Below are 19,215 nucleotides of genomic sequence, written 5' to 3' on the forward strand. Positions count from 1 at the left end.
GGTTGTGATTCGATTAAAACGATGGAATGGGTAAAATGGGATTCTATACTTGTCTCTCGTGACCATGGTGGACTTAATGTGGGTAGCCTTAATTTTCAATCTCGTGTTAATTATTAAATGGAGGTGGCGGTATCTTGTTAATCCTAGAGACTTTTGGGTATCTATAGTTAAATCAATACACGACAATATTTTTGAGAAGGTCTCGCTCAACAGCACAACAGTATGGTCCAATATTGTGGCAACTTGTTTAAAGACTATTACGGATGGTTTTTTTCCCGGCTAGTGCGATTCGAATGGAGATTGGAAATGGAAGAAGTGTCCGATTTTGGCATAAATTTTGGTGCGGCAACGAGGTTTTGTCGACTCGTTTTAACTGCCTATATCATTTGGATGTTAATAAGAATGATATGGGTCAATGGTCAATGAAAATGGGTGTGGTCAAGAGAGAATCTTGGTAGTCATAACCACGAATCTATTGTTTCTCTTCGTGCTGCTATCCAAATGTATGTCGTTTTAGACCGAGATGATAGATGGCTTTATGGTCTAACATCAGAGGGTGTTTATACAGTCAAATCTGCTAGGGATCATATCCATAACATGCTTTTACCTTCATCGATCACAAAGACAGGATGGTTCAAGTTCATTTTGAGAAAAGTCAACATTTTTTATGGAGATTGAATCTTATTTCTCTTCCGATGTGTTGGAATATATCGGCGAAAGATTTTGAGATTGGATCAATCGTTTGCCCGGTTTGCAATAATGGGGTCGAGACTAGAGATCACCTTTTTTTAAGTGCATGTTTGCCTTGGACGTTTGGCACAAGGTGCGATTTGGCTAAACTGTATGTTACCAATGTTCACTTCGTGGCATAATTTTCTATGTCGGATCGAAGGTGTTCACTTATCTACGCTGACTAAGAATCGTATCAATGCAGTGGTGGCTACGTCTTTATGGGCTTTGTGGCGGTTCAGGAACGGAATTTTTTTTTAATGAGTCGTTTTGTAGTAGTAGTAGTTTATTTGTAATTTCAAATTGGAACTTATTTTGTTCTATGCCTTTCTAATTTCTCCCTTAGTGACTTGCTATGAGCATTTTATTATATATTAATTTTGGCCGTTAAAAAAAACACTACATTATTGTGTATTATTAATTATTTTTTTGCCAAAATAAGAAAAACCATATTAACCGGACACTTTCATCAAAAATGGAAAAAAATACAAAACCATTAACTCGACGAACAAAAATGAAACTGGACAATTTCATCAAAAATTTTCCATCTTATGTATTGAGTGAAATGAAGACCGTCATTAATAGGTCATATGTGTACAGGTCATTTGTTATATAAAATAAAACATAAACTGAAACTGACAGGCAAGATCTTCCTTAAAAATATTGAAGCTATTGACCAGTTCTTGGCATCATATATAAGATAATAAGTATAACATGTGTTAAAAGCCGGCTGCGAAATTTCTTATCCAGACTCAGTTATGTACGGTTAATATTGTTTATAAATCTAATAGACGGCAATCCAATTAGATCAGTTTATTTTTAAGGTTTATGTTTCAAGCAAGGTAGGCACATAAAACAAAACACATAAAATAAAAACAAAATAAAAAATCATGCATGCATACTATCACATCTATATAAATAGACTACAAATCAGCTTGTTTCACAAACAAATAAACATCTCAAATTTCATCTGTCTTATTCTTAAAAAAACTAAAAAAAATGTCGAACAAACTCATCCTATTGAGCGTTTTAGCTCTAACATTCGTCTGCCTCGCCTTAGCCTCTGATCCTTCACCCCTTCAAGATTTTTGTGTAGCAGATACCAACAGCTCAGGTATATATTGTCATCTTTAAATAAAATCATTCATTCGTTTACTTTTTAGTTACATATCCATACAAAACACTTAGCATGATACAGATGTAGAGTAGGTAACATGTAGGAACACGCATTTCGCATAATTTATATCTAAGAACAATGCTATAGCAATGATTACAATAACGTACTCTATATTCTATATAACGCGTCGAACAATATATATGAATAAAATGTTTTAGGAGGTTGTATAGATGCACTATGAATTATATATGAACCATTTGACCCATTCTACTCATTTGATTTTAGATATAATCTGTGCTTGACTTGTTAAAGGCAAACCACAATAAAAATTAGTCATTTTTAAATATAAAGCAGTGATTTAAATTTATTGTGCAGTTAAAGTAAATGGTGTTGTATGTAAGAACCCGATGCAAGTTCAAGCAGAGGATTTCTTTTTCAGTGGGCTCCACCTCAGGGGTAACACATCAAATGCCGTGGGATCAAAGGTGACCCCAGTTTTTGCGGCTCAGTTACCTGGGCTAAACACTTTGGGAATCTCAATGGTTCGAATTGACTACGCACCATGGGGACTCAATCCTCCTCACACTCACCCACGAGCCACTGAGATCCTAACTGTTCTTGAAGGGACTCTACAAGTTGGATTTGTGACTTCGAATCCTGATAACCGTTTTATCTCCAAGGTATTACAAAAGGGCGATGTTTTTGTGTTCCCTGTTGGACTTGTTCATTTCCAACGCAATATAGGTAATGGATATGCAGTGGTTATTGCTGCGTTGAGCAGTCAAAATCCAGGTGCGATAACAATTGCAAATGCTGTTTTTGGTGCAAATCCTCCAATTCCGAGTGATATTTTAGCAAGAGCATTCCAAGTGGATAGGAACTTGGTGGATGAGCTAGAAGCAAAGTTCTAGACTAATAACACTTCAAATGACAAATGATTTAAACGTGGTGTTGGTGTTGGTGTAATTTGTATTTTGACATATATCTTGATATTCTTTGTTTTGCAAGGTAAAATGTACTACCATTTAGATCCATTAGAACATTTTATCCTTATTTAATGCCTCATTTTTTTGTATTTATTTTTTGGCGAAATTTACAAAAACTATAAAAGTGCACTTTCATCGCAACATGCGAAAATAACAAAAACTATAACAAAGGCACTTCCTAGTAAATTTCAAGATGTCAAATATTTTTAACTGAAAATCAAATCTATGATTTCCAAATTGAAAAACACGGCTGTACAAATATATGAAAAGTTAGTATATTACCTGATAAGATGAAGTATAAAACACATCTTATTAATATTCAGTAGCGGAACTTAAACTTGTAAATAGAGGGGGTGAGACTTGTGTTAGAGGGGTGAAACTTAAAAAAAAAAAAAAAAAAAAAAAAAAAAAAAAAAAAAAAAAACTTGTTATTCACCATTTATCTAAAAGGCAAAAATGATGAATATATAGTAACTACATTCGCATTTAAAATGTTGTACCTCAAGCTTAACTACCTCCGCGTTTAAAATCTTGTACCTCAAGCTCCAACTGATGTACACACAAGCACTTCACAATACAAATTTGACAACCTTTGAAAAAATAGGGGCCGAAACGTAAATTATTTTGGCAAAAAATTGAAACTTTATAGGGGTGTAAAAGTTAACTTCAGGGGGCTTGAGGGTAATTTCTCAATTTTCATAAAACCTCCCATTAGACCCACCTAAACTTTTGACGGACTTTATCTCTTCGTTGGACTTGAGTTATGTTTCACTGACATAATCGTTAAGCACAAAGTAATTTACGAACTAAGCGCAATAAATATTCCAAACTGAGTCCCAACGTGAAGCAATGGCTCTTCAACTAGTTTAAGCCTAATCAACCATGACGGGTGTCATCAACACTTCCTCCGCGCCACGTCAGCTTTCTCTCTCCACCTTCCTCACCACTTCCTCCCATGACACTACCATTGCTAACCATGACATACTTCATCAAATTTTATTATTATTATTATTATTATTATTATTATTATTATTATTATTATTATTATTATTATTATTATTATTATTATTATTATTAACTATAACAAATAAATAATACTAAAAAATAAATAATTATTTTTGAACACCACATTTATTAAACAATAAATTACGGTTACAATTTTTTTTTTAAAAAGACATAATTAAAAACGTAAGTACATAAAACAATAAAAACTAGTCTTAAATCAAACGCTTTTTGGTATTTCCTTTGGATTTTTTTTCCGGGCCTTCAATATCAAATCGCGTTGTTCGGGCGTCAAGTAGGGTGCACATGGTTGGGTGAGAAATGTCAAATTATCCAACATTACACGGGTCTCGGTCGCGTCGTATATCTTATCCATCGTCCGCTTTGTAGCGTTGGCGGTTTCAACCAATTTTTGACGTGCTTCGTTGGACGACAATTGCGAGGCCGCATCGGATGACCCCGAACTCCTTTGATTCTTGGTACTTGCGCGACCCGGGGGACAACGTAGAGGTTTCTCGCGAAATAACTTTTCAAAATGACGCGGATCCGCACCCGCACCTTCACTTTCGTGCGCACCTTCGTTCGAACCTTCACCCGGTCCACTAACAAGTGGCGGGGGTAACTCGACCGGCATCTTTCTCTTTGGCACAACCCCCTCGAATTTAAAAATTTAGGACATTCTCTAAGAACTCTCTACGCTCCCTAGTAAAGAAACTTACGACCCGTTTGTTCCTTAAATGCGTGTAGCTTACTTTGGACGATATCGGCTTCGTTTTGGCCACTTTGCCAATATTTTTCAAGCTTTGAGTAGTAGCCGATAAAAATTTTGATATCTCTCAACATCTTGCTCCATTTTCCCATCATTTGATCGGCTGGACGTTTTTCATGAAATGTCCCGTTCTTATTGATTAAAAACGTTCCATATTAGTTGATTTCGTTGCGAGGTTTTGACCTCTATATGAGACATTTTTCAAAGACTGCATTCATTTTTAAAACAAACCATAACCTTTATTTCATAGATAAAGGTTTTAAAAAGCTTTACGTAGATTATTAAATAATGATAATCTAAAATATCCTGTTTACACACGACCATTACATAATGGTTTACAATACAAATATGTTACAACAAAATAAGTTTCTTGAATGCAGTTTTTACACAATATCAAACAAGCATGGACTCCAAATCTCGTCCTTATTTAAGTATGCGACAGCGGAAGCTCTTAATAATCACCTGAGAATAAACATGCTTAAAACGTCAACAAAGTTGTTGGTGAGTTATAGGTTTAACCTATATATATATATATATCAAATCATAATAATAGACCACAAGATTTCATATTTCAATACACATCCCATACATAGAGATAAAAATCATTCATATGGTGAACACCTGGTAACCGACATTAACAAGATGCATATATAAGAATATCCCCATCATTCCAGGACACCCTTCGGATATGATATAAATTTCGAAGTACTAAAGCATCCGGTACTTTGGATGGGGTTTGTTAGGCCCAATAGATCTATCTTTAGGATTCGCGTCAATTAGGGTGTCTGTTCCCTAATTCTTAGATTACCGGACTTAATAAAAAGGGGCATATTCGATTTCGATAATTCAACCATAGAATGTAGTTTCACGTACTTGTGTCTATTTTGTAAATCATTTATAAAACCTGCATGTATTCTCATCTCAAAAATATTAGATTTTAAAAGTGGGACTATAACTCACTTTCACAGATTTTTACTTCGTCGGGAAGTAAGACTTGGCCATTGGTTGATTCACGAACCTATAACAATATATACATATATATCAAAGTATGTTCAAAATATATTTACAACACTTTTAATATATTTTGATGTTTTAAGTTTATTAAGTCAGCTGTCCTCGTTAGTAACCTGCAACTAGTTGTCCACAGTTAGATGTACAGAAATAAATCGATAAATATTATCTTGAATCAATCCACGACCCAGTGTATACGTATCTCAGTATTGATCACAACTCAAACTATATATATTTTGGAATCAACCTCAACCCTGTATAGCTCACTCCAACATTCACATATAGAGTGTCTATGGTTGTTCCGAAATATATATAGATGTGTCGACATGATAGGTCGAAACATTGTATACGTGTCTATGGTATCTCAAGATTACATAATATACAATACAAGTTGATTAAGTTATGGTTGGAATAGATTTGTTACCAATTTTCACGTAGCTAAAATGAGAAAAATTATCCAATCTTGTTTTACCCATAACTTCTTCATTTTAAATCCGTTTTGAGTGAATCAAATTGCTATGGTTTCATATTGAACTCTATTTTATGAATCTAAACAGAAAGAGTATAGGTTTATAGTCGGAAAAATAAGTTACAAGTCGTTTTTGTAAAGGTAGTCATTTCAGTCGAAAGAACGACGTCTAGATGACCATTTTAGAAAACATACTTCCACTTTGAGTTTAACCATAATTTTTGGATATAGTTTCATGTTCATAATAAAAATCATTTTCTCAGAATAACAACTTTTAAATCAAAGTTTATCATAGTTTTTAATTAACTAACCCAAAACAGCCCGCGGTGTTACTACGACGGCGTAAATCCGGTTTTACGGTGTTTTTCGTGTTTCCAGGTTTTAAATCATTAAGTTAGCATATTATATAGATATAGAACATGTGTTTAGTTGATTTTAAAAGTCAAGTTATAAGGATTAACTTTTGTTTGCGAACAAGTTTAGAATTAACTAAACTATGTTCTAGTGATTACAAGTTTAAACCTTCGAATAAGATAGCTTTATATGTATGAATTGAATGATATTATGAACATCATTACTACCTTAAGTTTCTTGGATAAACCTACTGGAAAATATAAAAATGGATCTAGCTTCAACGGATCCTTGGATGGCTCGAAGTTCTTGAAGCAGAATCATGACACGAAAACAAGTTCAAGTAAGATCATCACTTGAAATAAGATTGTTATAGTTATAGAAATTGAACCAAAGTTTGAATATGATTATTACCTTGTATTAGAATGATAATCTACTGTAAGAAACAAAGATTTCTTGAGGTTGGATGATCACCTTACAAAATTGGAAGTGAGCTAGCAAACTTGAAAGTATTCTTGATTTTATGTAACTAGAACTTGTAGAATATATGAAGAACACTTAGAACTTGAAGATAGAACTTGAGAGAGATCAATTAGATGAAGAAAATTGAAGAATAAAAGTGTTTGTAGGTGTTTTTGGTCGTTGGTGTATGGATTAGATATAAAGGATATGTAATTTTGTTTTCATGTAAATAAGTCATGAATGATTACTCATATTTTTGTAATTTTATGAGATATTTCATGCTAGTTGCCAAATGATGGTTCCCACATGTGTTAGGTGACTCACATGGGCTGCTAAGAGCTGATCATTGGAGTGTATATACCAATAGTACATACATCTAAAAGTTGTGTATTGTACGAGTACGAATACGGGTGCATACGAGTAGAATTGTTGATGAAACTGAACGAGGATGTAATTGTAAGCATTTTTGTTAAGTAGAAGTATTTTGATAAGTGTATTGAAGTCTTTCAAAAGTGTATAAATACATATTAAAATACTACATGTATATACATTTTAACTGAGTCGTTAAGTCATCGTTAGTCGTTACATGTAAGTGTTGTTTTGAAACCTTTAGGTTAACGATCTTGTTAAATGTTGTTAACCCAATGTTTATAATATCAAATGAGATTTTAAATTATTATATTATCATGATATTATCATGTATGAATATCTCTTAATATGATATATATACATTAAATGTCTTTACAACGATAATCGTTACATATATGTCTCGTTTAAAAATCATTAAGTTAGTAGTCTTGTTTTTACATATGTAGTTCATTGTTAATATACTTAATGATATGTTTACTTATCATAGTATCATGTTAACTATATATATATATCCATATATATGTCATCATATAGTTTTTACAAGTTTTAACGTTCGTGAATCACCTGTCAACTTGGGTAGTCAATTGTCTATATGAAACATATTTCAATTAATCAAGTCTTAACAAGTTTGATTGCTTAACATGTTGGAAACATTTAATCATGTAAATATCAATCTCAATTAATATATATAAACATGGAAAAGTTCGGGTCACTACAGTACCTACCCGTTAAATAAATTTCGTCCCGAAATTTTAAGCTGTTGAAGGTGTTGACGAATCTTCTGGAAATAGATGCGGGTATTTCTTCTTCATCTGATCTTCATGCTCCCAGGTAAACTCGGGTCCTCTACGAGCATTCCATTTTACCTTAACAATTGGTATCTTGTTTTGCTTAAGTCTTTTAACCTCACGATCCATTATTTCGACGGGTTCTTCGATGAATTGAAGTTTTTCGTTGATTTGGATTTCATCTAATGGAATAGTGAGATCTTCTTTAGCAAAACATTTCTTCAAATTCAAGACGTGGAAAGTGTTATGTACAGCCGCAAGTTGTTGAGGTAACTCAAGTCGGTAAGCTACTGGTCCGACACGATCAATAATCTTGAATGGTCCAATATACCTTGGATTTAATTTCCCTCATTTACCAAATAGAACAACGCCTTTCCAAGGTGCAACTTTAAGCATGACCATCTCTCCAATTTCAAATTCTATATCTTTTCTTTTAATGTCAGCGTAGCTCTTTTGTCGACTTTGGGCGGTTTTCAACCATTGTTGAATTTGGATGATCTTCTCGGTAGTTTCTTGTATAATCTCTGGACCCGTAATCTGTCTATCCCCCACTTCACTCCAACAAATCGGAGACCTGCACTTTCTACCATAAAGTGCTTCAAACGGCGCCATCTCAATGCTTGAATGGTAGCTGTTGTTGTAGGAAAATTCTGCTAACGGTAGATGTCGATCCCAACTGTTTCCGAAATCAATAACACATGCTCGTAGCATGTCTTCTAGCGTTTGTATCGTCCTTTCGCTCTGCCCATCAGTTTATGGATGATAGGTAGTACTCATGTCTAGACGAGTTCCTAATGCTTGCTGTAATGTCTGCCAGAATCTTGAAATAAATCTGCCATCCCTATCAGAGATAATAGAGATTGGTATTCCATGTCTGGAGACGACTTCCTTCAAATACAGTCGTGCTAACTTCTCCATCTTGTCATCTTCTCTTATTGGCAGGAAGTGTGCTGATTTGGTGAGACGATCAACTATTACCCAAATAGTATCAAAACCACTTGCAGTCCTTGGCAATTTAGTGATGAAATCCATGGTAATGTTTTCCCATTTCCATTCCGGGATTTCGGGTTGTTGAAGTAGACCTGATGGTTTCTGATGCTCAGCTTTGACCTTAGAACACGTCAAACATTCTCCTACGTATTTAGCAACATCGGCTTTCATACCCGGCCACCAAAAATGTTTCTAGAGATCCTTGTACATCTTCCGCGTTCCAGGATGTATTGAGTATCTGGTTTTATGAGCTTCTCTAAGTACCATTTCTCTCATATCTCCAAATTTTGGTACCCAAATCCTTTCAGCCCTATACCGGGTTCCATCTTCCTGAATATTAAGATGCTTTTCCGATCCTTTGGGTATTTCATCCTTTAAATTTCCCTCTTTTAAAACTCCTTGTTGCGCCTCCTTTATTTGAGTAGTAAGGTTATTATGAATCATTATATTCATAGATTTTACTCGAATAGGTTCTCTGTCCTTCTTGCTCAAGGCATCAACTACCACATTTGCCTTCCCCGGGTGGTAACGAATCTCAAAGTCGTAATCATTCAATAATTCAATCCACCTACGCTGCCTCATATTCAGTTGTTTCTGATTAAATATGTGTTGAAGACTTTTGTGGTCGGTATATATAATACTTTTGACCCCATATAAGTAGTGCCTCCAAGTCTTTAATGCAAAAACAACCGCGCCTAATTCCAAATCATGCGTCGTATAATTTTGTTCGTGAATCTTCAATTGTCTAGACGCATAAGCAATCACCTTCGTTCGTTGCATTAATACACAACCGAGACCTTGCTTTGATGCGTCACAATAAATCACAAAATCATCATTCCCTTCAGGCAATGACAATATAGGTGCCGTAGTTAGCTTTTTCTTCAATAACTGAAATGCTTTCTCTTGTTCATCATTCCATTCAAATTTCTTCCCTTTATGCGTTAATGCAGTCAAGGGTTTTGCTATTCTGGAAAAGTCTTGGATGAACCTTCTGTAGTAACCAGCTAGTCCTAAAAACTGGCGTATGTGTTTCGGAGTTTTCGGGGTTTCCCACTTTTCAACAGTTTCTATCTTTGCCGGATCCACCTTAATACCTTCTTTGTTCACTATGTGACCGAGGAATTAAAGTTCTTCCAACCAAAATGCACACTTTGAAAACTTAGCGTACGATTCTTCCTTCCTCAATACTTCTAACACCTTTCTCAAATGTTCACCGTGTTCTTGGTCATTCTTTGAGTAAATAAGTATGTCATTAATGAAAACAATGACAAACTTGTCAAGGTATGGTCCACACACTCGGTTCATAAGATCCATGAACACAGCTGGTGCATTAGTTAAACCAAACGGCATGACCATAAACTCGTAATGACCGTAACGTGTTCTGAAAGCAGTCTTTGGAATATCATCTTCTTTCACCCGCATTTGATGATACACGGAACGTAAGTCAATCTTTGAATAAACAGACGAGCCTTGTAGTTGATCAAATAAGTCGTCAATTCTCGGTAGTGGGTAGCGGTTCTTGATGGTAAGTTTGTTCAACTCTCGGTAGTCGATACACAACCTGAATGTACCATCTTTCTTCTTGACAAACAAAACAGGAGCTCCCCACGGTGATGTGCTTGGTCGAATGAAACCACGCTCTAAAAGTTCTTGTAATTGGCTTTGCAGTTCTTTCATCTTGCTGGGTGCGAGTCTGTAAGGAGCACGAGCTATTGGTGCAGCTCCTGGTACAAGATCTATTTGAAATTCAACGGATCGATGTGGGGGTAATCCCGGTAATTCTTTCGGAAATACATCGGGAAATTCTTTTGCAATGGGAACATCATTGATGCTCTTTTCTTCAGTTTGTACTTTTTCGACGTGTGCTAGAACAGCATAGCAACCTTTTCTTATTAGTTTTTGTGCCTTCAAATTACTAATAAGATGTAGCTTCGTGTTGCCCTTTTCTCCGTACACCATTAAGAGTTTTCCTTTTTCTCGTATAATGCGAATTGCATTTTTGTAACAAACGATCTCTGCTTTCACTTCTTTCAACCAGTCCATACCGATTATCATATCAAAACTCCCTAACTCTACTGGTATCAAATCAATCTTAAATGTTTCGCTAACCAGTTTAATTTCTCGATTCCGACATATATTATCTGCTGAAATTAATTTACCATTTGCTAATTCGACTAAAAATTTACTATCCAAAGGCGTCAATGGACAACTTAATTTAGCACAAAAATCTCTACTCATATAGCTTCTATCCGCATCCGAATCAAATAAAACGTAAGCAGATTTATTATCAATAAGAAACGTACCCGTAACAAGCTCCGGGTCTTCCTGTGCTTCTGCCGCATTAATATTGAAAACTCTTTCACGGCCTTGTCCATTCGTGTTCTCCTGGTTCGGGCAATTTCTAATAATGTGGCCCGGTTTTCCACATTTATAACAAACTACATTGGCATAACTTGCTCCGACACTACTTGCTCCGCCATTACTCGTTCCGACACCATTTGTTCCTTTCGTTCTATTAACCCCTGGTCCGTAGACCTCACACTTCACCGCGCTATGACCATTTCTTTTACACGTGTTGCAAAATTTGGTGCAGAACCCCGACTGATACTTTTCACACATTTGGCATAGCTGCTTTTGATTGTCGTTGTTGTTGCGATTATTATTGTTGTTGGGATGATTGTTGTAGTTGATGTTGTTGTTGTTGTTGTTGGGCCGTTTGTTGTAGTTGCGATTGATGTTGCGATTGTTGGGATAATTGTTGCGATTATTGTTGTAATTGCTGTTGTTGTTGTATTGGTGATTCTTATCACCGTTTTCTTCCCACTTTCTTTTGACTTGCTTCACATTGGCCTCTTCAGCAGTCTGTTCTTTAATTCTTTCTTCAGGTTCACTAGTTTGTGAGCCATTCTACATGCCTGTTGTATGGATGCGGGCTCATGTGAACTTATATCTTCTTGGATTCTTTCCGGTAATCCTTTCACAAACGCGTCGATCTTCTCTTCCTCATCTTCGAATGCTCCCGGACACAATAGGCACAATTCTATGAATCGTCTTTCGTACGTGGTAATATCAAATCCTTGGGTTCGTAACCATCTAAGTTCTGTCTTGAGCTTATTGACCTCGGTTCTGGGACGGTACTTCTCATTCATCAAGTGCTTAAATGCTGACCACGGTAGTGCGTACGCATCGTCTTGTCCCACTTGCTCTAGATAGGTATTCCACCATGTTAACGCAGAACCTGTGAAGGTATGCGTAGCGTACTTCACTTTGTCCTCTTCAGTACACTTACTTATGGCAAACACCGATTCGACCTTCTCGGTCCACCATTTCAATCCGATCGGTCCTTCGGTTCCATCAAATTCCAAAGGTTTGCAGGCAGTGAATTCTTTGTAGGTGCATCCTACACGATTTCCTGTACTGCTAGATCCAAGGTTAGTGTTGGTATGTAGCGCAGCCAGTACTGCGGCTATGTTTGAAGCTAGAAAAGTACGGAATTTCTCTTCATTCATATTCACGGTGTGTCGAGTAGTCGGTGCCATTTCCTTCAAAATAGTCAAATGGAACAAGTTAATCATACAGAATATTAAGAGTAGTTAATAGTATTTCGTAGCATAATATGAACTCATTTATAAAAGCTTTTTCTTCATATTAGCGTTTTATAAGTTTAAATTCGGGTAGTACCTACCCGTTAAGTTCATACTTAGTAGCTAATATACAATTCAACTACTACAATTCTATATGAAAAACTGATTATAATAATATTTCGCGTTCAAACTTTTACACAATATTTTACAAACTTACAATACCGCTTATTTTACATATAGCATGAAATATAGCACACAATAAATTTGATACAAGATGGTTGTGAAGATAATTCTAGCTAGTACACAAGTCGTTCAGCAAAGGCAATAAAGACACGTAATTCATACGTCCAGAAACAAGTCATGCATTCTGGTTTTACTAAGATTACTTCCCATCCTTGGTCTTGTGGAACATAACTGTTATGGCTGTTGATAAGACAGCGTGTTGTAACGTCGTCAAAGGGACGAGGGTTACTTAATGTCCAACAGTCCCGTAACAATCTAAAAACCTCATTTCTTACCCCAATTACCGACTCCGTCACTTGTGGAAACGTTTTGTTTAATAGTTGTAGCCCGATGTTCTTGTTCTCACTTTGGTGAGAAGCGAACATTACTAATCCGTAAGCATAACATGCTTCTTTATGTTGCATGTTAGCCGCTTTTTCTAAATCACGAAGTCCAATATTCGGATATATTGAGTCAAAATAATTTCTTAACCCATAGCGTAAAATAGCATTTGGGTTCCCCGCAATATATGCGTCAAAGTAAACACATCGTAACTTATGGATTTCCCAATGTGATATCCCCATCTTTCGAACGAAAGCCTTTTATAAACCAAGGCATTCTTGGAACATTCTTCGAATGTCTTACAAACTGATCTCACCTTAAATAGTTGTGCCGAAGAATTCTGACCGACTCTAGACAAGATTTCATCAATCATGTCTCCGGGTAGGTCTCTTAAAATATTGGGTTGTCTATCCATTTTGTGTTTTTATACTGTAAAATAGACAAGAGTTAGATTCATAAAAAAAATACTTATTAATACAAGCAATTTTTACATATATCATAAAGCATAAGCACACTATATTACATATATTACACCACACGAATACAACTATCTTATTCCGACTCGCTTGTTTCTTCTTCTTCAGTTTTGGTTCGTTTTTCCAAGTTTCTAGGGATATATGATGTTCCCCTAATACGAGCCGTCGTTTTCCACATTGGTTTAGAAAAACCTGGTGGTTTAGAGGTTCCCGGGTCATTGTTACAACTTAAGGACTTCGGGGGTTGACGATACATATAAAGTTCATCGGGGTTGGAATTAGATTTCTCTATTTTTATGCCCTTTCCCTTATTATTTTCTTTTGCCTTTTTAAATTCAGTTGGGGTAATTTCTATAACATCATCGGAATTCTCGTCGGAAAATTGGTAATCCTCCCAATATTTTGCTTCCTTGGCGGAAACACCATTGACCATAATTAACCTTGGTCGGTTGGTTGAGGATTTTCTTTTACTTGACCGTTTTATTATTTTCCCCACCGGTTCTATTTCTTCATCCGGTTCCGATTCTTCTTCCGGTTCCGATTCTTTTTCCGGTTCCGACTCTTCTTCCGGTTCCTCTTCGGGAACTTGTGAATCAGTCCACGAATCATTCCAATTTACATTTGACTCTTCATTATTATTAGGTGAGTCAATGGGACTTGTTCTAGAGGTAGACATCTATCACATAATATCAAACATGTTAAGAGATTAATATATCACATAATATTCACATGTTAAAATATATAGTTTCCAACAAAATTTGTTAAGCAATCATTTTTCAAGTAAACACGGTCGAAGTCCAGACTCACTAATGCATCCTAACAAACTCGATAAGACACACTAATGTAAAATTCTGGTTCTCTAAGACCAACGCTCTGATACCAACTGAAATGTCCCGTTCTTATTGATTAAAAACGTTCCATATTAGTTGATTTCGTTGCGAGGTTTTGACCTCTATATGAGACATTTTTCAAAGACTGCATTCATTTTTAAAACAAACCATAACCTTTATTTCATAGATAAAGGTTTTAAAAAGCTTTACGTAGATTATCAAATAATGATAATCAAAAATATCCTGTTTACACACGACCATTACATAATGGTTTACAATACAAATATGTTACAACAAAATAAGTTTCTTGAATGCAGTTTTTACACAATATCATACAAGCATGGACTCCAAATCTCGTCCTTATTTAAGTATGCGACAGCGGAAGCTCTTAATAATCACCTGAGAATAAACATGCTTAAAACGTCAACAAAAATGTTGGTGAATTATAGGTTTAACCTATATATATATATATCAAATCATAATAATAGATCACAAGATTTCATATTTCAATACACATCCCATACATAGAGATAAAAATCATTCATATGGTGAACACCTGGTAACCGACATTAACAAGATGCATATACAAGAATATCCCCATCATTCCGGGACACCCTTCGGATATGATATAAATTTCGAAGTACTAAAGCATCCGGTACTTTGGATGGGGTTTGTTAGGCCCAATAGATCTATCTTTAGGATTCGCGTCAATTAGGGTGTCTGTTCCCTAATTCTTAGATTACCAGACTTAATAAAAAGGGGCATATTCGATTTCGATAATTCAACCATAGAATGTAGTTTCACGTACTTGTGTCTATTTTGTAAATCATTTATAAAACCTGCATGTATTCTCATCCCAAAAATATTAGATTTTAAAAGTGGGACTATAACTCACTTTCACAGATTTTTACTTCGTCGGGAAGTAAGACTTGGCCATTGGTTGATTCACGAACCTATAACAATATATACATATATATCAAAGTATGTTCAAAATATATTTACAACACTTTTAATATATTTTGATGTTTTAAGTTTATTAAGTCAGCTGTCCTCGTTAGTAACCTGCAACTAGTTGTCCACAGTTAGATGTACAGAAATAAATCGATAAATATTATCTTGAATCAATCCACGACCCAGTGTATACGTATCTCAGTATTGATCACAACTCAAACTATATATATTTTGGAATCAACCTCAACCCTGTATAGCTAACTCCAACATTCACATATAGAGTGTCTATGGTTGTTCCGAAATATATATAGATGTGTCGACATGATAGGTCGAAACATTGTATACGTGTCTATGGTATCTCAAGATTACATAATATACAATACAAGTTGATTAAGTTATGGTTGGAATAGATTTGTTACCAATTTTCACGTAGCTAAAATGAGAAAAATTATCCAATCTTGTTTTACCCATAACTTCTTCATTTTAAATCCGTTTTGAGTGAATCAAATTGCTATGGTTTCATATTGAACTCTATTTTATAAATCTAAACAGAAAGAGTATAGGTTTATAGTCGGAAAAATAAGTTACAAGTCGTTTTTATAAAGGTAGTCATTTCAGTCGAAAGAACGACGTCTAGATGACCATTTTAGAAAACATACTTCCACTTTGAGTTTAACCATAATTTTTGGATATATTTTCATGTTCATAATAAAAATCATTTTCTCAGAATAACAACTTTTAAATCAAAGTTTATCATAGTTTTTAATTAACTAACCCAAAACAGCCCGCGGTGTTACTACGACGGTGTAAATCCGGTTTTACGGTGTTTTTCGTGTTTCCAGGTTTTAAATCATTAAGTTAGCATATCATATAGATATAGAACATGTGTTTAGTTGATTTTAAAAGTCAAGTTATAAGGATTAACTTTTGTTTGCGAACAAGTTTAGAATTAACTAAACTATGTTCTAGTGATTACAAGTTTAAACCTTCGAATAAGATAGCTTTATATGTATGAATCGAATGATGTTATGAACATCATTACTACCTTAAGTTCCTTGGATAAACCTACTAGAAAAGAGAAAAATGGATCTAGCTTCAACGGATCCTTGGATGGCTCGAAGTTCTTGAAGCAGAATCATGACACGAAAACAAGTTCAAGTAAGATCATCACTTGAAATAAGATTGTTATAGTTATAGAAATTGAACCAAAGTTTGAATATGATTATTACCTTGTATTAGAATGATAACCTACTGTAAGAAACAAAGATTTCTTGAGGTTGGATGATCACCTTACAAGATTGGAAGTGAGCTAGCAAACTTGAAAGTATTCTTGATTTTATGTAACTAGAACTTGTAGAATATATGAAGAACACTTAGAACTTGAAGATAGAACTTGAGAGAGATTAATTAGATGAAGAAAATTGAAGAATGGAAGTGTTTGTAGGTGTTTTTGGTCGTTGGTGTATGGATTAGATATAAAGGATATGTAATTTTATTTTCATGTAAATAAGTCATGAATGATTACTCATATTTTTGTAATTTTATGAGATATTTCATGCTAGTTGCCAAATGATGGTTCCCACATGTGTTAGGTGACTCACATAGGCTGCTAAGAGCTGATCATTGGAGTGTATATACCAATAGTACATACATCTAAAAGCTGTGTATTGTTCGAGTACGAATACGGGTGCATACGAGTAGAATTGTTGATGAAACTGAACGAGGATGTAATTGTAAGAATTTTTGTTAAGTAGAAGTATTTTGATAAGTGTATTGAAGTCTTTCAAAAGTGTATAAATACATATTAAAACACTACATGTATATACATTTTAACTGAGTCGTTAAGTCATCGTTAGTCGTTACATGTAAGTGTTGTTTTGAAACCTTTAGGTTAACGATCTTGTTAAATGTTGTTAACCCAATGTTTATAATATCAAATGAGATTTTAAATTATTATATTATCATGATATTATCATGTATGAATATCTCTTAATATGATATATATACATTAAATGTCTTTACAACGATAATCGTTACATATATGTCTCGTTTAAAAATCATTAAGTCAGTAGTCTTGTTTTTACATATGTAGTTCATTGTTAATATACTTAATGATATGTTTACTTATCATAGTATCATGTTAACTATATATATATCCATATATATGTCATCATATAGTTTTTACAAGTTTTAACGTTCGTGAATCACCGGTCAACTTGGGTAGTCAATTGTCTATATGAAACATATTTCAATTAATCAAGTCTTAACAAGTTTGATTGCTTAACATGTTGGAAACATTTAATCATGTAAATATCAATCTCAATTAATATATATAAACATGGAAAAGTTCGGGTCACTACATTTCACGCACTTGCGAATTGTATATTTTTTGGATATAACCCCAAAATGATTCTTTTATTTGACCCGTTCCCATTAGTTCAGAAGATTGCATCCACACTTTCGCCAAAAGTACACTTTCCTCGTCCATCTACGCCATTTTTTTTCATCTCATGTTGGTGCATAACGTTAGTCTCAAGTTCATTATAGGAGTTATATCATGGTTTATATGCGGTGTGTAATTGTATATGAGTTAATCTACATTTAATGTTTAAATTACAAACTGGTTGTGCAGCCGCACGGATGCAGAATGCATCCGTACGAGTTCAATGAGCAACTGTACGGATGCATTCTGCAACCGCACGGTTGCACGTGCTGGTAGTATTTAATGTTCCATTCGGGTTCATTGTTAGGGTTACGAACTACAAACCCTTCTAAGCCTTGTATCTGATTACCTAATTGTCTAGCACTCTTGTGGATTGATCTTAATCATTTTAAAGTCTAATATCTCGATAAAATCGTTGTTTTGTTTAATCGTTTTGATTTAAAATCCAATATCGAATTATTCCACACTCAATATTGAATATTAGATGGTTTAATTCTGTTTACACGATCTTACAAGTGGTATCAGAGCTGTAAGTGTGCTTAAATGATCGGATTTTGTGTCAAAATTGTTTTTAAAAGTTTGGGTTTGGTGTTTTTGTGAAGAAATCATCTAATCGTAGATTATTGACGTGTTAATCTGTGTTTTTGTTAGTCAATTATGTCAATCTGGTCAAAAAGGGTTGTTTTGAACGTAATACAATTAATAAATTTGATCTAGATCGAGTGCTAGATCCCATCAAACCCAAAACCCGAATTTTGGTGCTGTTTTCTGCCCAGAATTCGTCAAGAACACAACCGTTCGGCGTACAGATATACCACCCGGATACAGCAACCGTACAGATACACTCTTGCATACGTGTAATACCCCATCCGTTAACCTTCAACCGTGAACATCTACAATCGTACGGATACACCTTGTAACCGTACAGATACATAGTGTAACCGTATAGTCTTCATCCGGTTACACCTTCATCCATATAACTTACAACCGCATTTTTACAACCGTGTTAGACCTGCATCCATATAATTTTAGTGCAGCCGTGTACTGTAACCGTACGGTTACAATGTCAGACCATATTGAAACTTCCGAAACACAATCCGCTTTAGTTGGTGCCTCTTCGTCTGGTCTTCATAAATTGCTTCAAATTGAAAATGAGATAGGGATTTATTATAGAGTACCTAGGCTTGAATCTCTTGATGACTATGCTGAATAGAAGCCTAGGTTCTTAATATCACTAAATGGAATTGATTCTAGACTGTATAACAGTTTAAAGATCGAATACAAGTTCCCGCTCAAAAATAATGGTGAACCAAAGAATCCTATG

At 34.8% G+C, this 19,215-nt stretch overlaps 1 protein-coding gene across 1 annotated transcript; it reads left to right on the forward strand.

Moving 5' to 3' along the window:
• The first annotated feature begins 1,728 nt into the window (after nucleotides 1-1,728).
• On the forward strand, nucleotides 1,729-2,757 carry LOC139897915 (putative germin-like protein 2-1). The gene is made up of 2 exons (XM_071880630.1): nucleotides 1,729-1,843; nucleotides 2,222-2,757. Exons 1-2 carry the CDS (start codon nucleotides 1,729-1,731, stop codon nucleotides 2,755-2,757), a joined length of 651 nt encoding a protein of 216 aa, XP_071736731.1.
• Nucleotides 2,758-19,215: the final 16,458 nt, after the last annotated feature.

The sequence above is a fragment of the Rutidosis leptorrhynchoides genome, chromosome 3 (genome assembly GCF_046630445.1).
Source record: "Rutidosis leptorrhynchoides isolate AG116_Rl617_1_P2 chromosome 3, CSIRO_AGI_Rlap_v1, whole genome shotgun sequence".
Classification (NCBI taxonomy): Eukaryota; Viridiplantae; Streptophyta; class Magnoliopsida; order Asterales; family Asteraceae; genus Rutidosis; species Rutidosis leptorrhynchoides.